Source organism: Natrix helvetica, assembly GCF_964273705.1.
Source record: "Natrix helvetica genome assembly, chromosome: 4".
Taxonomy (NCBI): domain Eukaryota; kingdom Metazoa; phylum Chordata; class Lepidosauria; order Squamata; family Natricidae; genus Natrix; species Natrix helvetica.
This window is the reverse complement of record NC_138550.1, coordinates 79146394-79173593: the sequence shown is the minus strand read 5'-3', so window position 1 is coordinate 79173593 and position 27200 is coordinate 79146394. Positions and strand designations below refer to the sequence as shown.

The 27200-nt window shown below is 42.5% G+C and overlaps 1 protein-coding gene across 1 annotated transcript in view; it reads left to right on the top strand.

Moving 5' to 3' along the window:
* TMEFF1 (transmembrane protein with EGF like and two follistatin like domains 1) overlaps positions 1-27200 on the top strand; it is a 155956-nt gene that overhangs the window by 63133 nt on the left and 65623 nt on the right. Inside the window, exons 2-3 of the mRNA XM_081952519.1 lie at positions 21475-21584; positions 23605-23734. Coding sequence (XP_081808645.1) covers positions 21475-21584; positions 23605-23734 — 240 coding nt within the window. The remainder of the gene's footprint in view (positions 1-21474; positions 21585-23604; positions 23735-27200) is intronic.

The following is a 27200-nucleotide window of genomic DNA, read 5'->3' as shown; positions in this document are numbered from 1 at the left end:
AGAAAGTGGCAAAAGAGATAATTGAACACATGGTTGATACAATGTATAATAACATGCTGTTTCTGCTTATCTTTTATCTTTTGTTTTTTCTTTTCTGTAAAAGTTGTGAGAATTGGAGAGATTTCTGCCTCTAGCACGATGGAGTTTCCAAAAAATTTTGTATATCCACTTACCCTTTCCCATAAAATTTTAAAAATCAATAAAATTCTTTTTAAAAATGATATTGTAGAGGTATAATGGAGGAATCAAGATGAGTGTATTTTTCTTCAGAAAATCTTTGTTTTTGTTGGATAAAAATTAACAATGTGAAAATATGACCAGGAAGAATAAACCTAAGCATGGTGGGTAAACATATTTCTTCTTTCTGTGTAATAATAAATCCTGGAAAATTGAATGCCTTGTTTTCTAACCAGTCAAAAAAGTATTTCTTTAACAAGTTTTTTTTGTGGTGGCAAATTTTATGAGAAGCATTGATGTTCTACATCTTAGGTTGGGTTGAATAGTTTGAGATGTGGAGCTCTTGAGCAAAACAAAACAAAACAAAAAGCAGCAAAACCAATATATTTCCTGGTGGCTTATTATCCTTCTTATCATCTGCATAAAACAGAGCTGTTCTAATTAGAATGGAACTGTTATTATCTTTGTAGCTTGATAATATAAGAGCTCAAAATTTTCTCACTGCTTCCAGTCCTTTGGTACTTTTTTCTGAGAGGCAGTGTACATTTTAATCTGAAGATTTTCAGTTCTGCACGCACAAAATTGAGTCTCTGGACTCAGTGCACATGGAATAGTGTATCTATTAGGACTGAATTGTTTAGTGGCATCAGTTCTGCATGCACAAAACTGAGTCTCTTGTCTCAATGCACATGGAATAATGTATCTATTATCTATTTAGTGGCAAGCAGATGTGTGCACATTAGGTCTATGTTATACACAAGATGTACTGTATAAATCAAGTACACAATTTACAAATGTAGTCAGTTGAGGAGGACTTAAACCTAAGAAGCACAGATTTTTAGAGAAATATGTTGTCTTTTCTACAAAAGTATTTTGTGAACTGGAGGCTTCCTTCTTTTAAATAGTCTATCCATAACTCAACAATTATTTCAAGGATTGTGATCATGTATACAATGTGGTCTTCTCCATGATGATTAGATATTTTGACTTGGACAGTTCCATGATTTACTTACAAAACAAAAATCTTAGGAAAAAACACACACACACAAGGGACTTTACAGCCCAAAAAAATATCATTATAGGTTAATATCAGGAAATGCTGAATGGGTAAGAGTTAATAAAATGGACAATAGGTTGGGAATGAGTTGTAAAGCTGAATGTGTATGATACTAATGTTAATTGTCTCCAGCTCCAGTTTAAATTCTACAGTGGGAAGTTGAAAAGAAAACACCTTAGAGAAGACAGTGCTAATCTCTCTCTAACATGCTAAAAAACTGAATCCTATTATCAGGATTTAAGTTCAACTTTATAGGTAGCCCTTGACTTACAATCACAGTTGGGACAGGAATCTTGGTTGTTGAGCTAACTGGTAATTAACCAAAACCTTGAGGATTCTGGCTCAGTTTCTCACCCTGTTAGAGGAGTTCAGCTCCCCTCAAAAGGCAGCTCTTTCAGCCAGCCCTCAGAGACCTAGGGAATCCTTTTCATTAGTCAGCAGCAGAAGCAGCTTACAATCTTCCCTGCTAGCTTCCCCATTGACTTTCTGTGGAAGCTGACACTTGGCAATCAGTTGTAAGTGTGAACAAGTCGCCAAGCATCCAGATTGCAATCACTTGACCCTGATGGTGGTGCAAGATTTTCCGATGGTGTTTCTGAGGCTGTCATTCCAAACCATCATTAAATGAATGGTTATAAGTTGAGGACTATCTCTACCCTCTTATCCAATCACTAATTGAATAATAATGCATTTTTTCCTATGCTCTTGGGTACAGTGCACCCTTAACACTGGATTTAAAGAACTTCTCTGTTCTTTAAAGAATTAAAGAATTGCTCTGCTGCCCTATCTTTACCATATTTAAAAGCTTATTGGCACTCTTATTGTAATTATAAGTTGAAGTTAATTGGATGGGGTTTCATCTACTCATTGTTTTTAACTGCAATTTCAACCTGATTTACAATCCATGCTACTTATAGAAGCCTGGATAATTTTGGTTATCTTTAAAGAGGATGTGGAGAATTTGTTCTGCGCACATGGGATCCCACAGTGATTAAAATAGTGCTATTGCTGCATTAAATTCAGCTTCCAATGGCTACTATGCAGTAAATATAATAATTAGGTTTTTAGCTAGCATATATGTTAACATTTCTAGATCCTCTTTGTATGCTCTGCCTCCCAATACAAGTACTAGTATGAGGCACGATTCCAGCAAGTGTGGGTTGTTCTTTCTTAATCACACAAAAAGGATCGTTTTCATGTGGAGTGTATGAATCAGACTTTTAGAAGGCTTAATACTCTTTGAAAGCTTTGTACTTGAGATCCAACATCATTTTTGCATATTATATGCAATATTTTCACTACAGAAAGAATATTGTTATTGCGATATAAAATTTAGTGATGGTTTTCACATAGTAGCATTATTATTTTTTAATATATCATTTCTAAAGATGGGATGGATGTTGATGGATGGATAGATAGATAGATAAAATACTCTACATGCTTTCATACTCTACATGCTTTCTCCTTGCTTGATCTACTTTTCCATTAACTGAAACATTTCTAAGAACATATTTGGTAGAATCTGCATGTTTGAACTTTTCATGCCTTCGTTATGTCCATAAGGCCAGTAATGATCAAGCTTCTTTTGTGCTACAGTTTTTTTTCATGTGTGAATAAGATGCCGAATTATTCCTCTGACATCTTGTTAATTAGCTTTTTTGTGATTATCCCTTTTTAGTTTAAAAATGGAAAGGAATCATCTGTTTGTGAACACAAACTTGAAATATTTTCTCTGTGGATATTTCATTGAAGAAAATTAATGTGAGCTATAATGGGGTTAGAAAATGTGGAATCAACAAAAAGCAAGCTAATCTGAGATGTATTGGCATTGCAACAGTTTTAAAATCCAAAGAGATAATTAGGAAACAATTAAAATATTAGAATCAAGATGAAGTAATACACACATATATTTCATATAAAGTGTTAAAATCAGGAAACAAAAGACACAAAATCTACTTTACACAACATTAGCTATAATGTATATTCTAGGCCAATAACAACATTGCTCTGAGAATAATGTATATTAATATGAATTTGGACCTACTGCAAACATCCTGCTGAACCAAAATAGGTTCGGGAAGTGGGTCCCATTGATTTAGATTTTCCCCTGCTGATTTATAATTTTACTTGACTGATTAATCAATTAAAGTTTTAGTTCATTAATCCACAGATTTGAGTCTATAGGCCTAGGTTAAAACTAAAATTTCCATTCAATTTCTTTCAGACCTGGTATTTCATTTAAGAAATTTGTGTGGTGCCCACCAACCCTTGAAAGCAAAAGGAAAGCTGATATCAAGTGCAGGAAATCAGAAGTCCAGGCAATATAAATAAATGTAGTTTGTATACTAATGCTGTCTACAAGAATCTGTACTAGTAATGGTTAAAACAAATTCATGGTAGATAAGAATCAATGGAATTCAAGGTGGGTTGGACTTAGATCTCTGGTGAGCGCAGGACTGATGACATATTTGACACCCCGCCCCCTCATTCTCAGTGTGATCATCTCCTAGATTTCCTCAATGGCTGTGTGATTCACATAATGACTACATGATTTGTTTAACAACTGCAATAAAATTGGTGGTAAAATTGAGTCTGGCCATGAGATGACTTGCTTTATGACTACACCGACTTACGACAGAAATTCTGGTTCCAATTGTGGTTGTATACGAAGGACTATCTATGTATACTGTATCATTCTTAAAGTTTTTAAAAAACAAACAAACAATGGTCATCTCCTTTTGGGAGAGGGGGCGGTCTAGAAATACGAAATAAATTATATGTTTAAATTCTACTTTTCCCAAATTTTAAAGATCAGATGCTTCAGACTGGATAAGATGCTAAGTCTAATACTTTGGTTAAAGAATTCTCAGTGAAACGAGATAAGTTGAAGATATAGATGCACCTATTAACAGACCATTGGTGTGTTGTGTGGATAATACTGCTAAAGGTAAAAAGAAAGCAGCCATGACAATAAGAAAAATCCAGGTATTCCATTTTTAACATTTAGCCAACAAAGCATTGGATGCCTAATTAAAATGGCAACTCAGGTGACAGTTCTAAGAAGGGATAAGGTAAATGGCAATTAATCCTGGCTGAGCCAAAGTGGTTTGCATTTTGTGAGGGAAGCCCCGCCTCTCTCCCTCTTGCTGATACCAGATGGACACTTATGTGACCTTGCTATTTCATGACTTCTGGCACTGCTGCTAAGTGAACTGACAGGGGAGCAGACAGTCCCAACCAGGTGGCTGGAATGTGCCATGCTGGCTTTGCGCCTCCTTTGCTGCTCTCAAGAAAACACTTTTTTTTTGGCACTGCACCAAACTGCAGTAGCCAGGAGCTTGGAGGAGTTGCTGTAACAGTTGAACCGGCTTGATGAAGATCGAAGTTTTCTTTCCCTAGACATTCAAGTAGAGATTAGATAGCCATTGTCCTACTAGACGCCACCCAGGGTACGTTTCTGCCCAAGAGCAGTTTAGCCATGAAACGACAGCACCATTGCATAAGAGAAACTACTGAGGCACAGCACTTCTTGAATCTCAGAGGATGTTTTTGCCAAGCCTGCTTTATATCATTTCAAAGTGATTGTGGAATTGGTAGGGGTTGGTGGGGGGGAGATTAGTTGGTTCAATTTTTCCTCACCACCCTTTTCCTGTGTCAAGACATTTTCTCTGAGAAAAGAAAGATCACAGCTATGAAATTTCTACATTTAACTACAAACACAACATTATGTATGTTGGAGAACCATTTTCATTCCCTTCTGCCTCTTTCTATAGCTCCTCTCACTCTGGAACTCATTGATAACAGTGCAAAGAGGTCTTTCATTGGCAGCACACGCACGCACAGACACACAAAATCTGTATTTATTCACAATGAAATGTAGCAATGAGGTCTAAAACTCTTGCTGATAAATGTTCCTATTGTTAAAGCATCATTATTGAATAACAGAATTAGAAGAGACCCTGGGGGTCTTCTAGTCCAACCCCCTATATTACCAGAATATCGCCTGATCCAGTATGAGAGACTGAGGTGTGTGTTTGTGTGTGTGTATGGGGGGGTGTTGGCAGGTAGGTAGGTAGATGGGTGGGTGGGTGGATAGAGAGAGACAGATATATATATATATATATATATATATATATATATATATATATGTATATGTATATGTATATGTATATGTATATGTATATGTATATGTATATGTATATGTATATGTATATGTATATATGTATATATGTATATATGTATATATGTATATATGTATATATTGTGGGTGTGAATGAGAGAGAGGGGGTCTTGGATGGATGGATAGATGATAGATAGATAGATGATAGATAGATAGATGATAGATAGATAGATAGATAGATAGATAGATAGATAGATGATAGACAGACAGACAGACACATTATATAGTTGGACAGACAAATAGATGGATGGAAGGAAGGATGGATTTATGGATGGATGAATGGAGTGGATAGATAGATAGATAGATAGATAGATAGATAGATAGATAGATAGATAGAGAGATGATTGATAAATGTAGTAGGTAGATAGATACATAGATAGGTAGATAGAGTAGAATAGATAGATAGATAGATAGATAGATAGATAGATAGATAGATAGATGATAGATAGATAGATAGATAGATAGATGATGATAGATAGATGATAGATAGATAGATAGATAGATAGATAGATAGATAGATGATGATAGATAGATGGTAGATAGATAGATAGATAGATAGATAGATAGATAGATAGATAGATAGATAGATGATAGTCAGTCAGTCAGTCAGTGCGGCTTCTATGCCACAGTTGATGGATTGAAACTGATAATAATTATATCTTCTACCTACCTGCCTATCTACCTACTGGACAAATATATGGTCATATTAGGTTCTCCAGCACTATCACTCTTTTAATGATAGGGGGTTGGAGAATGCTCTGAAGAAGTTGGGTCTTCTACCCATCTCTGCAGGAAAACAGCCTTCCCAAGTAGACTTTTTCCATATAGAAAGAGTCAAAGAATTTCATCAAAAATGTTCAATTCAATCTGATGTCAGACCTTTGAAGGTGCACTTTTCCAGTAGTGTGGAGGGAGGGGTCACGGCAGGGTTATCGCAGCCTGATTGGTCCATTTGACTGAGAGAAAGCTTCTTAACCTTCGGCTTCTCCCGTTGGTTCCCAGTTTCCTCTCAGTCAAGGTCCAAGACTCAGGTTTGGTTCCTAGTTAGAGAGTTTTATAGCTATTTTAGTATTGGATTTAGTAAAAATTGAACATTCTAAATTTACAGATTTTTTTTTTTTTTTTTTTTTTTTTTTATAGTTGGTCTGCCTTGCAGGGCTGTTGTTACTGCCCTCGGAAGGCTGAGAGACAGGGGGGGGGCGTTCCATGCCTTCCCTCTCCCAAGGGGATCGCCCGGACTGATGCCTGGAGTCTCGGGCGTGCTGGGCGATCCTGTTACCTTCTTTTGCTGCCTAGTTTGCAGCAACACGTTTAAATTGACTGGAGCCGCAGCGCGCTGGGGTTTTTCGGCGCGAAAGCGGCAGATCGGCTTCTTTTCAAGTCGCCTTAATCCCGGGGCCGGTTACAGCTCGCGGCAGAGGCGCGGGAGAGTGTTTATTGCCTACGGGGGTTTTTAGGCTCCCTCTGTGAGTGCTGGCTAGGATCGGGGCGGCGAGCTTGCGAGCGGCCGCCCAGAGGCTCAGGAAGCGTCAGTGGAGGTTGGCGGCCATTTTTTTGGGCGCGCTTTGTCGGAGGACCGCCCAAAGAAGCCGGCGGCCATTTTGACACACGTGGCTGGGCCTGCAGCACGTAGAGGCCGGAGGAACGTGTTGGGGCGAGTGGCAGCGTCGCAGGGAGCCCGGAGCAGGCGTTTCTCACCAGCTAAAGGGCTGTGGCTGCTTATTTCCCTGGTTTTTCGGTCTGTTCACCTGGAGCACGTGAGTGGGGCGATGGCGGAGAGATCAGAGTCCCAGCAGGCCGCACCTTCTCAGGCGGGCGAAGATAGGGCGGATCCCACCCCCACAGTTAGGCCTCGAGCTCCTCGGCCTTGCGCAGAGGAAAGGCCTTCAAGGGCTCTGCAGAGAGATGAGCTCAGGCGATCCAGGGCCATTGAAAAAGTTATTGAAAGGGCTGAGAAAAGACAGGCCCGGGATCCTGGGCCTAGATCCAGATCTCCACGCCCTTTGGCTCCCTGCCCTTCTCCTCCTGTGGCCAGGGGGTTTAGCCCTTCATCTTCATCTGCCTCCTCATGTAGATCTGATAGGAGTCAGGGGCGGGGGGATCCTCGTTCTCCTTCTCCTTCCCGGGGGACTAGAGGGGCAGATAGGGAGGACCCACTGGAGGGTACCTCTGCAGGCCCGAGTAGGGGCAGTAAACGTAGCAGGGCCCATGTGGCGCCAGATTATGATTCAGAGGGCGATGAGGAGGATCTGGAACACCTCCCTGAGAACCTCAAAAGGCTTATTTCCGCGGCCATCTCTAGGGGCATTGCCCAAAGGGACAGGCCGTATCATCATAGTAGGCTTACTCCTTTTGGTAGATCTAGGTCTAGGGCTGCCTCCCCCTCCCTCATGAGTGAAGTCTCCTCAAGGGGGGAGGCAAGGAGGGATGATTGGGGGTTTTCGGAGGAGGAGGATGCGGCCCCCGAGCCGCCTCGTTCCTCAAACCTGTTCCTCCAGGCCATGTTCAAACCTTTGCTTAAGAAGGCTAGGAGGACCACCAAAGTGGGCACTGGGGACCCCACAGTCCCGCCGCCCACTGATCCGGACATGGTCATGTTTTCAGCGACAGCCACCAATAAGGAGGAGATCCCTGCTCCTCCCCTGTTTTTGGAGGTAGCTACTAGTCAGTGGGCCCGTCCTTCTAACTTTTCCCCGCCTGGCAGCAACGACCGTCGCGCCTATAACATGGAAAAGTCGTTTGTGCAGGCTATTCAGCTTCCGAGTATAGATCAGCCCATAGCAGCTTTAGTCTCATCTTCCCCGGTGGTTTCGGGGGACGCGGCAGACAAGCTTAAACCAGAGGACAAGAGGGCGGAGCTCACTTTACGTAAAAATTTCAAGGCCTCAGCATGGGCGGTGCGGGCGGCGGCTGCCGCCTCGTACTTCAACCGTACAACGGTTATGTGGCTTCGCCAGCTTCAGGATCGTATTCCGATCCAAGATGAGCGGGTACACCAGGATTTGGCTAAAATTATGGCAGCGTGTCAGTATTCGGCTGATGCGACCCTAGACGCTGTTAGATTTGGTTCAAGTGCTTTGGCCACCTCTGTGGCCTCTCGTAGACTCCTGTGGCTCAGGAACTGGCAGATGGACTATAAGGCCAAGTGGGATCTAGTAGCTGCCCCCTTTGAGGGTCCAAATTTGTTCGGGCTTCCTTAGACCCGATTTTGGTGGAAAACAAAGATAAAAAGAAGGTTATGCCTACATCCACCAAGAAGGCGGAGTCCCGTAGTCATCCCTATCGCAGGCCCCAGTTCAAGTCTTATGACAGGGATCAGGACCAGGTATCAGCCGCAGTCCAAGCGGCCCTTTCGTGGGGGGGGCGGCCGCCCCTTCCGCAGAGGGAAATGACTCGAACCCGAGTCATCCCATCGGAGGCCGCCTGGCACTGTATGCGGACGAGTGGGATCAGATCACGTCAGATGGTTGGGTCAGGGCGACCGTTCGCCACGGCCTAAGGTTAGAATTCCTCTCCAAACCCCCAAGTTTTTTCAAAGTTTTTCCCCCGGCTCGGGATCCGAAGCGACGTCGCCTCATGGACCTCGCGGTCGCCCATCTTCTAGAAATCAGGGCAGTGGAGGTCGTTCCGGAGCCGGAGAGGGGTCTGGGCTTCTACTCCCACCTGTTCGTAGTTCCAAAATCCTCGGGGGGTTGGAGGGCGATCCTCAATCTGAAACGCCTGAACCGCTACCTAGTATACAGGCGGTTCAAGATGGCGTCCCTGAAATCCATTCTGCAGGGCATTCGGAAGGGGGATTACTTGGCCTCGGTAGATTTGACGGAGGCCTATCTCCACGTCCCCATCCTTCAGTCTCACCGGCGTTATCTCAGGTTCTCTCACCGGGGCAGGCATTACCAGTACCGGGCTCTCCCGTTTGGTCTGGCCTCAGCTCCGCGGACGTTCACCAAAGTCCTGGCAGCACTGGCGGCTTACCTGCGTTCCGTTCCGGTGAGACTTCAGTGCTACTTGGACGACGTCCTGGTTCAGGCAGGGTCCCTATCCAGAGCCAAGTCGGATCTTCGGCTGACGATCCGTTGGCTTCAGGCGTTGGGGTTTTCCGTGAACTTTCCCAAGAGCCACCTGTCCCCATCCAGGCAGATCCTACACCTAGGGACAGTGATAGACTCAGAGTCAGGGAGGGTCCGCCTGTCTCCAGAACGCTTGTCCAGCCTGCGTCAGCTGGTCTCCTCCGTACAAAAAAGACGGTCTGTTTCCATCCTGACCTTGTCTCAACTCCTGGGGAAGATGGTCTCTTGCATAGGGATAGTGCCCTGGGCCCGGCTCCACCTGCGACCTCTCCAGTGGGCCTTAATCCCAGTCCAGTGAAGGATGATGAGCAACTCCTTGCGGCCAGTTCCTCTACCGGTGGAGGTGAGGCTCTCGTTTCGGTGGTGGTTGTCCCCAGCGCTGCAACAGGGGGCCTGTTTTTGGGAGCCCGAGAGAGTCACAGTGACGACGGATGCCAGCCTCTTCGGCTGGGGGGCCGTGATGGACTCCGACGTGACCCAGGGACGTTGGTCTGCCTCGGATCTCCGCCACAACATCAATTGGCTGGAGCTGAAAGCCGCCAGACTTGCCCTCAGGACTTTTCGTCATCACTTGCGGGGGCGCCATGTTCTCCTGCTCACGGACAATGTGGCGGCGAAGGCCCATGTCAATCGCCAAGGGGGCACCCGCTCCCGCGCTCTCTGGCGGGAGGCACAGTTGTTGGGCCTATGGGCGGAGAGGCATTTGGCCTCGATCGTAGCGGAACACATCTCGGGGGTGTCGAATCTCCAGGCGGATTGGCTGAGCCGCACGACTCTGGACGAGGGCGAGTGGCAACTGGGCACGGAGCTGTTCCGGAAGATCTGCATCAGATTCGGCTTGCCGCTGGTGGACCTGTTTGCCTCACCCGAGAACGCCCAGCTGCCGCGTTTCTTCACCCGATTCCAGGCTCCCTCGGCGGAAGGAGCGGACGCCCTCAGGAGCCGGTGGCCTCCGGGCCTTCTTTATGCATTTCCTCCCCTTCCCCTCATTCCCCGAACGATAAGGAAGGTAGTCACAGAGAGGGCTCTCGTTATCCTGCTAGCCCCGTATTGGCCGAGGAGACCATGGTTCGCGGACCTGGTCCAGCAGTCGGTCGTAGATCCATGGAGGATTCCCCCAGGGGAGGTCGTTCTGCGTCAGGGTACCGTGGATCACCCAGAGCCACAGTGGCTTCATCTGACCGCTTGGCTCTTGAACGGGGGATTTTGAGGGGGCGGAGGCTATCATCGGGAGTCATAGCCACCTTGGAGGCGTCTAGGAGGCCTTCCACGGTTAGGATTTACAACGCCACGTGGAAGGCGTTTGCAAAATGGTGTGTTCCACTGGGGTTGGATCCCTCTAGGGCTACCGTCCCGGATGTGTTGGAATTCCTCCAGAAGGGTTTGGAGGACGGCTTGTCGCATAATACTCTCCGGCGACAGGTGGCGGCCTTGGCCACCATTTTGGGGGGGGAAGGTTCTCCGACTCTTTCCCGTTCCCCCCTGATTAAGCGTTTTCTGAAAGGGGCGGCTAATATCCGTCCACCTCCGGTTCATAGATTTCCGACCTGGGATCTGACCTTGGTTCTCCAGGCTCTGACGGGCTCCCCGTTCGAGCCACTTAGGACAATACATATGCGTCTGCTTACCCTTAAGGTGGTGTTTTTGGTGGCCATTACATCGGCCAGGCGCATTTCAGAGTTGGGGGCCCTTCCTTCCCACAGTGACCTGTGTGTAATTCACCAGGACAGGGTGGTCCTTCGTTTAGATCCTTCGTTCATTCCGAAAGTGAATTCACAGTTTCACAGGGCACAGGAAGTCGTGCTCCCGAATTTCTGTCCCAACCCTTCGAGGGAGCAGGAGTTAGTGTGGCATAAGCTAGATGTCCGCCGGGCGGTTCGCATATACTTGAAGCGAACGGAGAGCATTAGGAGGACCGAGGCGTTGTTTGTTTCTTTTCACCCAGGCTCGTTAGGACGCAAGGTGTCTTCTCCCACCATAGGACGGTGGATAAGGTTGGCCATAGTTGAGGCTTATGGGGCTTCCGGGAAGCCCCCCCCATCAGGGATCACTGCTCACTCCACCCGCAGTGCCGCTACTTCTGCGGCCTGGGCCACCAGGGCGCCCTTGGAGGATATTTGTAGGGCGGCTGCCTGGGCTTCCCCCACGCCTTTTATTAGGCATTATCGTTTGGATGTTTATGCCTCGGCTGAGGCATCGTTTGGCCGGAGGGTCCTTCAGAGGGTGGTGGCCGATTCTTCACCTGGGACCCAGTCGGCCCGCCCAGGGACGTAGCGTGGGTATGTCCCTGCCGTGACCCCTCCCTCCACACTACTGGAAAAAGAACGTTGGTCTTACCTGAACGTTTTTTTCTGGAGATGTGGAGGGAGGGGTCACATTCCCGCCCTAGTTAGTTAGACAGGGTCCGGGAGGTGTAGAATCGGGAGGCCCCGGGGGGGCTTGCCCTTGTTTGTGTTTAATTTACAGATGCTGACCGTGACATGGCGGAAACTGGGAACCAACGGGAGAAGCCGAAGGTTAAGAAGCTTTCTCTCAGTCAAATGGACCAATCAGGCTGCGATAACCCTGCCGTGACCCCTCCCTCCACATCTCCAGAAAAAAACGTTCAGGTAAGACCAACGTTCTTTCTCAAAGAACTAGCTCTGCTTCTCCTTACCTGTCTTGAAGGAACAACTCTGAGGAAATGCTGCTTCCAATGGCTGGGATTGGTAGCTTGATTCTCTATCTCTAAGCTAACTCTTGAAACTTGCCTCTTGAACTGAAACTACATTTCCACTCTCTTTGAAGATGTGATTTCAGAAGCAGGTGTTGATGTTACATGAGAGGGATTTCTATTGGTCAAACATTTAAAAATCCATGGCTCTTGTATGACCCTAAGGCAGTGATGGCTAACCTTTTTGTTGTTGGGTGCCAAAAATGAGAGCGCGTGCGCGCGTGCTGGCACCCATAATGCAAAGCGGGCCACACACTGGACCTTGTGTTTGTCTCCGACCAGTGGACGAGTGATCTGGGAATAGGGGATTTAGCCATCACGCCCCTGTCATGGTCAGATCACTCACTTCTCCAGCTGGACTTTCCAGGCGCTACCCCCCGCCGCGGGGAGGCGGAACCAGATTGTCCTAGATGGTTCCGCCCCAGGCGTCTGATGGAACCAGATAGGTTCCAGGTGGAGCTTGGGCCACCTCCTGTAGACCTGTCCCGCTCCCGGGCAGAGGACCTGGTAGCTGCATGGAATAATGCAGCTGCCGGAGCCTTAGACCGGGTTGCGCCTTTGCGGCCTCTCCGGTGGCAACGATCGACCCGGGCTCCCTGGTTTAATGGGGAGCTAAGGGCGATGAAATGCCACAGGAGACGCCTAGAGAGCAAGTGGACATCCTCCCGCTCCAAATCTGACCGAACACAGGTAAGAGCCTACTTAAGGACCTACCTTGTGGCAATAAGAGTGGCCAAACGCCGATATTGTGCCACCCTTATTGCATCCGCAAAGAACCGCCCTGCCGCCCTGTTTTGGGTGACCTGCTCCCTTCTGTCACAGGGGCAGCGGGATCCCCCCTTGCAGGGCAGGGCAGAGGAATTCGGGGAATACCTGCAGGATAAAATCGATCAGATCCGGAGGGAATGGATCCCCTTCAGTGCTCCAGGGGGGGCGTCCGAGGCGAGTCTTGAGAGACCACACTGGGAGGAGTTTGACCCTGTTCTCACCGAAGATTTGGACAGGTTGCGCGGGCGACTGCGAGCCACCACATGTTTACTGGACCCGTGTCCCTCCTGGCTTGTACTGGCATCCTGGGAGGGCTCACGAGGCTGGCTACTGGGACTGGTGAATGCTTTGTTGAGTGAGGGCCTTCTACCAGCCACCTTGAAAGAGGCGGTGGTGAGGCCCCTGCTCAAGAAGCCTTCTCTGGACCCAACGGAGCTAGCAAATTATCGTCCTATCTCCAACCTTCCTTTCTTAGCGAAGGTTGTTGAGAGTGTGGTGGCTCAGCAGTTCCCGCGTCACCTGGAGGAATCTGATTATCTAGACCCGCGCCAGTCCGGCTTCCGACCCGGACACAGCACGGAGACGGCCTTGGTCGCGTTGGCGGATGATCTCTGGAGGGCAAAGGATAGGGGTTGCTCCTCTGTCCTTGTCCTATTAGACCTCTCGGCGGCTTTCGATACCATCGACCATGGTATCCTATTGCGCCGACTGGAGGGGTTGGGGGTAGGAGGCACCGTGTTGCGGTGGTTCCGCTCCTACCTCTCTGGCCGGATGCAATGCGTGTTGGCAGGGGAGCAGAGGTCGACCCCAAGGCCCCTTACTTGTGGGGTCCCGCAGGGGTCGGTCCTCTCGCCTCTCCTGTTCAACACATATATGAAGCCGCTGGGCGAGATCATCTGTGGTTTTGGGGTGGGATACCACCTGTACGCTGACGACACGCAGCTGTACATTTCCACCCCAAACCACCCCAACGAGGCCGTTGAAGTGATGTCCCGGTGTCTGGAAGCCGTACGGGTCTGGATGGGGGACAACAGGCTCAAGCTCAACCCCTCCAAGACAGAGTGGCTGTGGCTTCCGGCTTCCCGGTTCAACCAGTACATCCCATCTCTGGACATCGGGGACGAGCAATTAGCCCCGGTGGAACGGGCGCGCAATTTGGGCGTCCTCCTAGATGCCTGGCTGGCCATGGATGACCATGTGGCAGCCGTGGCGAGGGGGGCGTTCCACCAGGTTCGCCTGGTGTGTCAAATGCGACCCCTTTTGGACCGGGATGCCCTGCGCACAGTCACTCACGCGCTGGTGACGTCCCGCCTGGACTACTGCAATGCTCTCTACATGGGGCTCCCCTTGAGGTGCACCCAGAGATTGCAGTTGGTCCAGAATGCAGCCGCGCGGGCAATTATGGGGAGAACGAGGTTCTCCCATACAACACTCCTGCGCGAGCTGCACTGGCTTCCTGTGGCCTACCGGGTGCGCTTCAAGGTGTTAGTCACCATCTTTAAAGCGCTCCATGGCACAGGGCCTAGTTACTTGCGGGATCGCGTTCTGCCACACACATCCCTGCGACCCATTCGCTCGCACAGAGAGGGACTTCTCTGGGTGCCGTCCTCCAGGGAGTGTCAGAGGGCGGTGCCCAGGAGTAGGGCCTTCTCTGTGGTGGGCCCTACCCTTTGGAATGACCTCCCCCCAGACATTAGGACAACAACTGACCTCCGCTCCTTCCGTATGAAACTTAAGACCCACCTGTTCCGACTAGCCGGCCTGGCTCAATTTAGAGCTTCTCCATCTCTTGGGCATTTTTAATTGTTAATTTTAATTTTTAAATTTTAACTATCATTGGGGTTTTAATTGTTTTAAAGTATTGTATTTATTTATTTATTGTTCCACCTCCTCCATATTGTATTGTATTGTTGTGACGTTGCTAGTGTACGTCGCCCCGAGTCCCCTGGGGGAGAGGGGGCGACTAAGAAGTCAAATTAAATAATAATAATAATAAAAAGCGCCCTCCGCATGTGCACACAACCTCCACCACTACTCTCCCTCCCCATGTGCCGCACTGCTCGCTTCCAAACTGAGCTTGGTATTTCCACCAGGGGAGGCTGTTTTTGCCCTCCCCAGGCTTCAGGAAAGCCTCCGGAGCCTGGCAAGGGCGAAAAATGGGCCCAATGGGCCTACTGGAAGGCCAAAAATAAGGTGGCTGCTGCGCACATGGGCGCTGGAGCTGACGGCTCACGTGCCAGCACATATGGTTCTGTGTGCCACCATCATGGCCCTAAGGTGTTCATCAGATGATGGCCTCTAGACTCATAAGCATTATTTATGATGTGTTATTGAATAATACATAGAAATGCAGAGCTGATATTACCCATTATGAGGATAGGCATATACATCTTTTTTCCCCCCTGAAACTTCTTCCTACAAATTTTTCCTTACATAGATTTACAGAGAAGGTACCATTATGTTGAAAGAGAAGGAAGAAAATAATAAATAAATCACATCCTTCTGCCTTTGGTTGTCTTCTGCAGAAATTCCCTCTCCATCCACAGAATTAGAGAATTGTGTTTTTCAGCACACTGTATATTTTCATTTGTCTTTCTGTGGGATTACTTAAAGTGGTTGGGGGAAAAATCATCCCCCAAATCAAATTAATTTTCCTACTAACATTTTCCCCCTTGATGTTTTCTTTGAAAAAATAATCCTTACCGTTAACAGTCATTATCCGTACTACTAGCAATCACACCTACATGACAAATGATTATTGAATGATTATTGAATGCAATAATAAAAAAAGAAATAGTGGTCTGAAGTTAAGCTAATCTTCTTTGTCTTTCTCTATCAATTTGTCTTTTAGTTCTCATTTAGCAAGAATTAATTTGGCTGGATATACAGAAGGCAAGAGTAGATGATCTGACAAAGTGATCCAGGCAATGGAAATTCTGTGTTGATGTGCAGCAAAAAATTAGAATAGGTGGTAGAATAGTGGTAGATTGATCAGGCACTCTATTGGCACACCGTTTATTTATTTTCTTAGAAATAACTTGGGAATTATATTGAACATTCTTAAATCTAAATTAAGAAACTCTTGAAATCTTCAATTATTACTAATTTAAGTATTTTGGTTCTGATTTCATCCAAAGAATTCTGGGGTTGCAGTTTGTGAGAGATCATTTTCACCTGAGAAGATAATTCCATGTTTAAAGGGGAATGAAGAAAATCGGAATTAGTTTTTGCCCATTTGGGCGGATGTGTCTTAAGACACAGGTGGGGAACTGGCAGCTTGTGAGTCAAATACAACCAGCAGAGTATTTCAGCTCAGCTTGCTGTCAGGGCTCAGGAGTAAATCATAGATCGTTTGACAGATAGCAGCTTAGCTCAGTTCCACTGATGAAAATTCTCAGATACAGTTTGTCTAGTTGCAGTCTTTATTTCAGATGCTGCTAATGCAAAGATATAAAATACTGTTTTTCCCCTGAAGGGTTAAGAGTTAAAGTTTTGTCCTCCTGCTCTTTTGAATTAATGGGTACTTCACACATCATTTGGTGGCCCTGAAGCCAAACAGTTACATATTTACATCAGGGCTGGGATGTCCTGGGAACTGCTGGCTCCTCTCCTACCCATCTAAATCCTCTACCTATTGACTCACCCTCTCCCAGGTCCTACTCATCTGCTTAAGCCTGGACACACAACTCTAGCCTGAACCAGTTTTAGCAGTGTTTTCTGCTTGTGGAGGATGGAGAATTGAGCTTGAATAAATTATATCTTACAATCATTTATTTATATACAAATAAAATATTGCATAGAGTCCTTCTCCAGGGTGCTGTGCTCACAGCATAACCTTTCAGTCTTCCAGCAATACAATCATTGTTGCTGTTTGCATATTTGTTTGTTTGTTTGTTTGTTTCCTGCCTTTATTTTTTTAAAATAATCTTAAGGTGGCACACATATTCAACCCCTCTCTCCTCCTGTTTTTCCTACAACAAAAAATGCCATGAGATGGGTTGAGCTGAGAGAGAGTAACTGGCCCAAAGTCACCCAGTCAGTTTTTCATGTCTTAAGGCAGGATTTGAACTCACAGGAAAACTATTGGCATTGTAATAAGGCAGGGGTGTCAAACTCGATTTCATTGAGGGCTGCATCAGGGTTGTGTTTGACCTTGGGGGTGTGTGGGGGTGTGTGGCCAGCTCAGCACTCGTGTCAAACTCCGCTGGTGACCTGAGCACTCTGCCAGCGAAAACGGATTACCGAGGTCCATTTTCAGCTGCGACGACCTCCTGCAACCTCTGCCAGTGAAAATGGAGCCCAGGAGGGCGCACGCGGTACTCCCAATCTCCGTTTTTACTGGCAGAGGCACCACCAGTCCTTTGCAGTTTCTAGGGCAGGCCTGGAGGTGAGAACTAAGTACCCCATGGGCCAGATTCTGGGCCCTGGGCCTTGAGTTTGACATCCCTGTAATAAGGTATTGGAAGAAATATCAATCTGGTTCAGTTCCAAGTGGGGAGAAAGATACTGGAAACATGGAGGCTGATTGGAAAGATGATTTATTGTTGGACAGGACCATATGGATTTGAGGTCCTAGGCAGCTGACCACATGGAATGGAGAGTGAAAGTTATTTATACCCTCCCTTGAGCCTTGCCCTTGAGCTTCCTGTTCCTGGGTATTCTATTGGCTGCTGTCAGACTCCCATGGGGCTATGCAGGGGTCATAGTGGGGGTGAAATTCAGCAGATTCTGACAGGTTCTGGAGAACTGGTAGCAGAAATTTTGAGTAGTTTGGAGAACCGTACCACCTCTGGCTGGCCCCGAAGTGGGGTAGGAATGAAGATTTTGCAATATCCTTCCCCCAGGAGTGAGGAGGGAATGGAGATTTTGCAGTATCCTTCCCCTGCCATGCGCATCAAACCATACCCATGGGACCGGTAGTAATTTTTTTTGAATTTCACCACTGGGTCATCGCTGAGGTGGTCTGAGCTCCCAGGTTTGGGAGGGTGTTGGGCAATTCCTATTGTGTCTTAATGGCTTTGTCCTGGTTTGGATCTTGAGTGAGGGCTAATCCTATCACCCTGAGGCTGAAGGTTTTTTGCCTTGTAGATAGGATGGCCCAGTCTTTCTTAATGGGCACCAAATATCTGCTGGGGGCAGGGAGCTGGGGCTGAGTTTCTGTCTCCCTTAAGATTTCTATTTCTTTTTTAGGGGAAATATAATATTCTGCCTTTTAAAATATTTCTCAAAATATGTCATTCTTCTAGGAGGGGTGACTTACTTCAAAGGATTCCATACAAAAGGTGCCCCTACAAATATCAGGATATGCAGCAATAGTACAGGTATTCTTAAGAAAAGAATCATAAGAATACCATGGATAGGCATTAAAACAAATAGATCATACAACAAATCAATTCAGATTTGTCAAACCAGATTTGTTGCTGGTGACTAAATACCTATAGAATTTCTGTTTTGAGTAGAAAAAGAGTAGCTGGAAGAATATGTCAATGAAGACTCAATCATCCAGATTGAGGATAACAAAGGGTACCAAATAAATCAATAGGACTTCATTGATGTATTGCAATACAATTTTGGAGAAGCCCCTGAAGTTGGTATGGCAAGAGTTGGTACATTCCAATGATTCTAACTCACTGCCTAACTATTTTTTTTTATTTTGACTTCCTGGATAGGGAGCAAAACCTCTCAGTTTAACAAATTTTGGTCCAGTTGCCATGATTCAACCTTTTAGATTAGATGTAAGAATGTGTAATTCTGCTTCTTAACTCTCATCACCCTTCCACAGTGAAGTATATGGTCAATTTGTTAGAAGAACAATTTAAACCTTGACACTTTTAGTATGTCAAAGCTGTTAACCTTGCATTTCAGACTATGTGTATAACATTTTATAAACCATGAAGAATGCCTGATTTTTCTTTCTTCCTTACCAGTTTAAAGCAGTTCTCTCTATTGGGGACTCCTTTTAATGTATTGTATTTTAATGCTAAGATTAATCAACATTATTTATGACTTTGGGGTGCTTGTTCTTGGCTTGTTTGAATGCAAAAGACCAGTGATTTGTTGTCTTTTGAAAAATGAACAATCGTTTTTGTTTATTTCCAGTTGTTGACTCTTATTGGAGTTTTCCACCACATTTCTCTTTCCACATTTTCAAATATGGTCCCTAAATATGCAAAGGAGCATCTTCACAGATGCTTGGACTCCCATTAGCCAGCAGTTATTCAGGTCTGACTTTAAATGCAGCAATAAGTATGCAGTCTTATCCTTGTTGCTTGAGATGAGATGAGATGAGCTATCCATTAATGGAGAATTGAGAGGAGGAGATGATTGGAACAGATGAGAATAGGAGGTGAAAGGAAATGAAGTGTGATAGGTAATGTGTGATAGATAAACTAGATACCCATTTGGAGAGCAAAATCAGAGGACAAGTAGGAAAGGAAAAATTAGAAGCCTAGATAGAAAAGATAGGAGATTAACATCAGGATATGTACTTGGATGAAAGAATATAGGAGAAACAAAGAAGATGAGATTTTGAGAAGCTAATGACTGTGATCAGAAAATGTATCAATCTGCAAGAATGACAAGATGCACGTAAATAAAAAAATTATCTACCTGGATACCAGCATACCGTTCCCAACCCAAACCTTAATTCACAGACTCAATTTGGTTTTCCACTGGCGCTAGACACTATGAGGTCTATTGTGATTTACCTGAGTTTTGACAGTCTCCTAGTATCTTTTTGATAATCCCACATTGGACACAAAACCTCACAAACTATAATCTCTAGGTAAATTGAAGTTTATTTCAAATTAGTTTAGGAGATTTCGGAAGTAGCCTGCTCCAAAGCCAGTTCACTAGAAGTACAGCTATTCCAGCTGTTTCCAGCAGTAATGCTTCACAGGAGATGTCTGTAGTGCTGCTGCTTGGTGTTCTTTAGGACTTCCTTTAGAATTAGGAAGACCCAGAGGACCAGAGAACATCATCAGACTCTTTCAATTATACTTCAGGATCAAGTGGAAGGCAGATAGTGCGGCATACAGATGGTGAAAAATACATACACATATAAGTCCAATGTACATTTTCAGTTACACTCATTCTGACAGTTGAAGTGATTTAAAATATAATCATATGAGCTGCTAACTTTAAGGGTGCCAAATAAATGCATATATGCTACAAGTATTTGCAAATAAAAGCCTTTGTAAAGATCACAGCTTTGAACTGTCTATCTTCAAGGAACATTTTCAGTATTCATTGCAGAATGTTTTAAAATGCACCTAGTGCTTTAGATATTGCTGAGGTAGTAAACTCATTTGGATAGGTAAGAGAGGATTTATTTGCATGGTAGAATGGTCTTTCATGCCACATTTTAAAAGAAACCCACAGAAAAATAGATGCTAGTGAAAATGGTTCTTGACTAACATTTGACCAACATTTTTCCACACATAAGACACTGTCTTGTGTGGAATAGCATTCATTCATATGCCTCCAGCTCAGGATGAAATACATTTCAGTTCCCATAGGGTATCCACTAAGTACATTATCAGCAGAACACCTATTGCAATTGAATTGAGAGTGGATGGGTGGGAATTAGGCAGTGATAAAAGGCCTTCTATGAGGCTCATTCATTAGTACTGATCTTTCTCTGAGGAATCCCAGAGCCTTGTGGTTCATGGTTTAATAGGGAAAAGGAAGTATATTGGCAACTGCATATTATCTTTAATATTGTATTATACATATATTGGGCATAAATCACAGATCTTAACAAGTTGTGTCAAGTTGATGTAAGCTGCTGCAAGATGCATCTCTTGGTTCTCATTTACTGCAATAGTTAGAAGCTTGTTGACATTCATTTTAGGGTTCCTCCCAACTCCTTGAAATGGAAAAACTATAATCTTGCTTGTAGACTCAGGGAAGTATATGGTGGCAAATGCTGGTAGTATTTTCCTTCGAAAAGCCTTACTATTTGAACAATCATCTTGTTACTTCACATTTGTGGTCTTCCACATCAGCACCAGCTGAGACATCTTGCTGAGAACTGGCAGTCTGGGAAGGGGCAGGGTACATATGATCAGAAATTATTTTCTAAAGGGCAAACAACAAGGCAGCTTTGACTCCGAGCATCATAAATACATAGAGAAAAGAAATAGTTAATATCTTTCCTAGCATCTTTGCTCTGTTTTTCCCCTGACCGGAATTAAATTATCTCTAAACTGCCAACTCCTCTCCAATGTTTACTTCTGGTACACCTGAATAAAAACAAGTTATGATCCATTGATTATGAACAACAAAATGCAAAGCAAGGAGATAGTTTAGCACTATAACTACTCAACAGATTCTATTGACCAAAATTGCAACTTCCTGGGTGCTTTTTATTAAAGTTTTTAAAAAATCTTTCAGTGATTTCTTTATACATATTTCTGTTACATGTATTTCTCCTTAATCAGTACAGCAAAATTAGTTCATATTTTTGAGAACACACAATATACCAGATGTTTAATCTTTTATTTTTCAGAATTAAATGTTAAAGAATTGGATGAGAAAGTATGTGATGAATCATCATGTAAATATGGGGGTGTTTGCAAGGAAGAGGGAGAGAGTTGGAAATGTGTATGCCAATTACAGGTAAGGATTTTTCATATTTATGAATGGACATAAAATGAACTGTTGAGATAATGATAAATATGCCACTCTGAGAATTTGATTCTTGGAAATACATAATGTGGTATAGCATATTCTTTAGAACTGAATTAGAGTCCATTTATTTTTTGACAAAGAGACAAGGAAAAAGACTTTCAAGCATTATGGTCAAACATTTTTGGGAGTTATTTTTATTGCAACTGACTTTGCTAGGCCTTTTTTCATTTTCTTTATTATGATAATTAAATATGAACTTATCTTTTAATATGGAATGTATACTTTTATTGTCTTAATTAATTTTGCACAATAAAAATTTGCAATAATATATTTTTAGAAGCTTAATATAAACATAAAGTGAAGACAATATTCTTTCTTACTGTGATGATACTACAGATAGTCCTTGATTTAAAATAACAATTGAGCCTGGAATCTTTGGTAATTGAGCAGTGTTTATTAAGTGAGATGGTACATGATCGCTTCACTCAGTGATCCCAATATTTTTTGTGGTTGTTAAGCAATCACATTGGTCATTAAGCAGAACATGTCCATGTCCATGTTAGCTCCTTTGTAATTTCAAATGGTCACTGAACAAACAGGTATTAAGCAAGAGCTACCTGTAATTGTGGGAATGTTGTCACATACTTTTATAGACATGCATACCTTGTAATTTGAATCTTTAAATATTGACTTCCATTTTGATTTGTAGATTGATCCCTTTATCTTGTCTCATTCTTCAGATTAGTAGATATAAATTGATTTATTTACATATCATTCTTTACGTTGCAGATTGATCTAGACCCTAATTCTTAAAATGTGTCAAAAATGCCAAGGATATGAGATGTGTGTTTACATGATATCACAGACAATCATATGATAGCATCTTTACAAAACTGCCTTTTTTATTTTCAAAATCCACCAGACATCTGCTGAAGAGTAATTTTCAGAAACCATTTTTTTCACTGAAGTTCTCTTTTAGTGTTATATTGTATCACACAGGCAAAAAGCACAAATTCATAATGGTAAGGTATTTGTGAATGTGTGAATACATTCCTTTTAGTGAAGAAATGGTTTATTTGACAGTTAAATTTATTAACTGTCAAATAAACCATTTAGGAATGTTTTCTATGTGTGCCTGTGGCTGTGTGTTTGTGGTTTATTTTAAATTCTTTTAAGAAATTATTTTAACAAATCCCATGGATTATTTGTAGTTTAATCAGTGTGTAATTTCCAGTTACCGTGTTTAACAAGAATGTTGTTTTCTCGCCAAGTAATTCTATGAATTGGGAGAAAACTTTTTCATCCCCATATTAAAGCAGAAGCTGCTGAAAACTCAGGAATAGGCTGAAGATTTCCCACTGAAAAGCATGGGTGCCTTTTAAAGTTAGGTCTTGTTTGAGAGAAGCTGCTTGCCTGGTGAATTTAACTCTTGGTAATGCATATGCAGAGCTTCTTTCTTTTGTGCTATTCAGTTATCACTTACTTTGGCCTCGATTTACTTTCTTTCTTACATATCTCTTCTGCAAATATCTCTCTCTTTTAAAAAAAAGTGGATCAATTTTATTATTTTTGGCTGTTTCTGTTGGTAAGATGGAAGAGAATGAATGTGTGTATTTTTTGTAAACTTACATGTAAATGATTTGAATAGATGAGGAAGGTAGAATGCTTGATATATGCCAATCAAATAATTTTGTAAAATTATATTATTTTATAGGCTAATGATTTTATTAGTAATTAATTCTAATTGCATCTCTCCTTTACCCACCCTTCTTCTTTTGGAGTGCTTTCAATTCAGTGTTGTCTTCTTTTCAAGTAGACATTTTAAGTCTTGTGAACTTCTGCTGCAGAATTATTTTAGGTTATAATCTATGGATGGATTTACATAAACTTCCTTCCTTCCTTCCTTCCTTCCTTCCTTCCTTCCTTCCTTCCTTCCTTCCTTCCTTCCTTCCTTCCTCCTTCCCTCCTTCCCCCCTCCCTCTTTCTCTATTTCTCTCTCTCTTTCCAGTGTCATACAAATTATATTCCTGTTTGTGGTTCAAATGGAGACACCTATCAAAATGAATGCTTTCTCAGAAGAGCTGCTTGCAAGCATCAAAAAGATATAACAGTGGTTGCTAGAGGGTCATGTTACTCAGGTGAGTTTGTGTCATGATGTCATAATGTACATTTCATTAGTTGCCTGCCTTATGCCTCTCTCCTTCAGTTGGCTATGTCAGCTTAAAGTTGTGGATTTAGATATATTGTTCCAGTGGTTGACACAATGAAACCTGCTTCAGTGTGGCCGAAATGAGTTTGGAAGAAAATATGCAGTGAGTTTTTCTTCTTAGTTTTTGAGGGCTCAGCAGTTAATATTGTAGAGGTTTAAAGATTTTGCAATTTAGATATCCAAAATATGTGCTCTTTAACAGATACAACTTTTTACTTGAAATGGTTAGAAATTTCAAAGAGGAGCAGGGGTTTATTGCTGTTCTTTGAAACAGAAAAGTGGCAATGCTCCCTTTATTAACTTATAGCTATTTAACATTTGATACATTGTTAAAATTGCTAAAACAATCATACTATTAAGTTATAGGATAAGGGAAAACTGAACAAAAGATATAAGTTTTATGCAGAAGAGGTGCTTAGAATATTAATAGACATGCATTAAATTTAATGCAAAGTACAGCTCACTTTATTCATTTTTTGGTCTTGTTTGCTGTCTCAATATTTTATTTATTACATTGGTACTTTTTATATGTCTGTGTTTGTAATAGATGTACAATTTATGATTTTTGCAGGAGAGTAAAAATGTTCAGGATGTTAAACATTCAGTGTATATGAAAGTAGTGGGTTTTGACGATACAGTAAGCAATACTTACAGTACAGTATTTATAGTCATGCAAAATATGTATATTAGACAGAGAAAGAGAGAAGGAGAAGGAGGGAGAGAGGGAGGGAGGGAGGGGGAGAGAGAGAAAGAGAGATATGTGTTCCATTTATTGACCTGACAGGAGACTAATCTAGAGGAATTTGTATGTATAGAATATTAGTCAAAGTCATTTTCAATTATTTTAATCATATTATTGCACTTAAATTTACTCATCAATTATTATTGCACAAATGATGACATTTCATTAAAATATATATTATTTGTGTAAATATTTAGCAGAGTTAAATCCTTTCAAGTTATTACAGGCTTTAGTGTTAGCTATATTCAGTATTTAATTTATGCATGGTTGCAAGATGACTTTAGAGTATTCTTTTTGCTATATGTTTGTAACTTTGTTGGCCTAAAGAGAGAAGTGCTGATTAAAGTTTAAACTTGGCTTTATTTGTATTATTTGTTGAACTATCACCACAATCAATCTTTGATTATAAAATAAAATATTTCCCCATCTATTTTTCATACCGCTTTCATCCTCTTGTGAATTAGATTACAGTTAATCTATTATTAATTTAAGCACCTTTTGAGATGAGAAAAATCAATAGGCTATCAAATGTACTTATCATGATAAAATGCACTTTAATTGAGCTTAATAAAATAAATATTATAAAGAGTCTCTTATATTAGAGAATATAATAAAAAATATTGCTGTCCCTTCCGCCAGTGGATATGGGAAGATAAATAAACCTATTTAGTTGAGGCAGAAAGAAGACTGAAATCTGGTGAGTTATAATTGAAGCAAAGTGGAAATGGGTGTTTACCAGCCTTTCTACTCCCAAAACTAGTTTAAATACTATTTTAATTCTTGAATCGGAAATACACTAACTGGCTGGCATCCATATACTAATGGAATGAACCAAGTAGGCACAGAGTCTCTGATATCCTCCCATGTCTATCATTAATGTATGCTATTTGAATACAAGTCTGATTTTCCTTTTATTTTCTTTCTCTGGCAAAGTTGAGTGGTGTTTGTTAAGCTGCTTTGTTTGGTTCATTTGCAATTTGGATGATAAAATATAATGGATTAAATTCAAATAATATAATTGCCTAAAGGAGAGTAAAATCACAGTTCATTGTAGCTCTTTATTGACTGTGTAGAAGTTTCATCCAGATTTTGTTCAGCCTGGTGCCATCTAATGGGCTGCACTGGCTGGGAGACTGAAAGGATATTTTATAGATGCTATTTCTTCAAAACATTAGGCAGTCTCTCTTCTTTCCTTCCCTGTTATTGTAACTTGGGCTAGCATTCTTTGGATAAGATGGAAACCATTACGCAACCTTGCATGAGGTCGTAGGTATCAAAAATTATAATCCTTTGTAATAACTAAAATTGGCTGGTATCTTACAATGTCTTCAAATTGAAAAAATAGGGATTTTCTGAACCCTGTACATGAACAATGAAGTCTAATGCATGCTGTTAATCTTGTGAGATTTGGCCTTTTTTTAAAATCAATCTGTTTTTAAATTTTTCAGTAGTTCATGAAAATTAAGGGTATTGTGGGTGCCATGGTGTCAGTGCATATTGTCAATTTCTGCTGTAATTGTCTCTGTGTGTGTGTGTCTAGGCTGAATACTTAAAATACTTCTTACTGGTTAATTTACACGATATGCATTTGAGAATTACAGTGTCTTCTACAGAAGAAATGAAAGCAAGCTCAAAAGCTTGCAACTTTCCAAATTCAAATAACAACTAAGGCTGCAAGCCAATTCTTACTATTCATAAGCAGTAAAAGAATGGTGCTTTCCACACACTATATGAGTATTCAATTATTGTCAATAGGCTATGTTCACTTAACAATGAGCACCTTACAGTGGGATGCAATTAATTTTTATTGCTCCCTATTTCTGATGCATAGACAGACTCCGGCAAGGTTTGTTTGATCTCAAAAGTTGTCTCAGAATATGGACAAAATTAGTTCGAACATCCCACTTATAAAAGGTGATGGATGAAAAGTATTTAAAATGCTGCTTAGCACTGTTTGCTTGTTTGATGCAGACAATATTTTTCCTAAGATGTTAAGAGAGATAAAGTGTTATTATTCTTGTTATTTACTTTATTTAACTATTATTGCAATAAGCTTATGAGTTCACAGCATTTGGAATATTTTATTATCACAGCACTTATACTGTTAAAACAAAATTCATTAGTACCTATGACTTCTAGTTGAAAATAGATGTGAGCTATGAGATTTTAATAATGTTCTTGGGAACTTTTTTTGATATTCTTGTTCTTATAGGAAAAGATAGAAATTTTGCAAAGGTTTTAGCTGTGAGAGAAATTTTAAAAGAGGGAAATGCATGATATAACCAAAAACAACTAAATATTCCATGATACCTTAAAGCTACAATGCAAAAATTATTACTTGGTTGATGGCTGCTTGCATCAGTTCTGTGGTCCCAGAATAGATAGGGAGAAAAATTGGCTCTTGGGGGGGAAAAATTGAAATGTGAGGGGAAATAAGGAGTGAATATGTAAGACAATCATTTCTCCCTTTATAAATTTTCAATAACCCACCTAATGTTACTCCAAGATAACACTAAAATTACGTTTTGGTACCACAAAACATTTGAAAACAAAAGCAGGAAGTTTCAAAATACAAGTGTGATTTGGATACATCCCATTATTTTGGAAAATGTGTACAGTTAGTCCTTGACTTATGAACTTAAGTGAGTCTAGA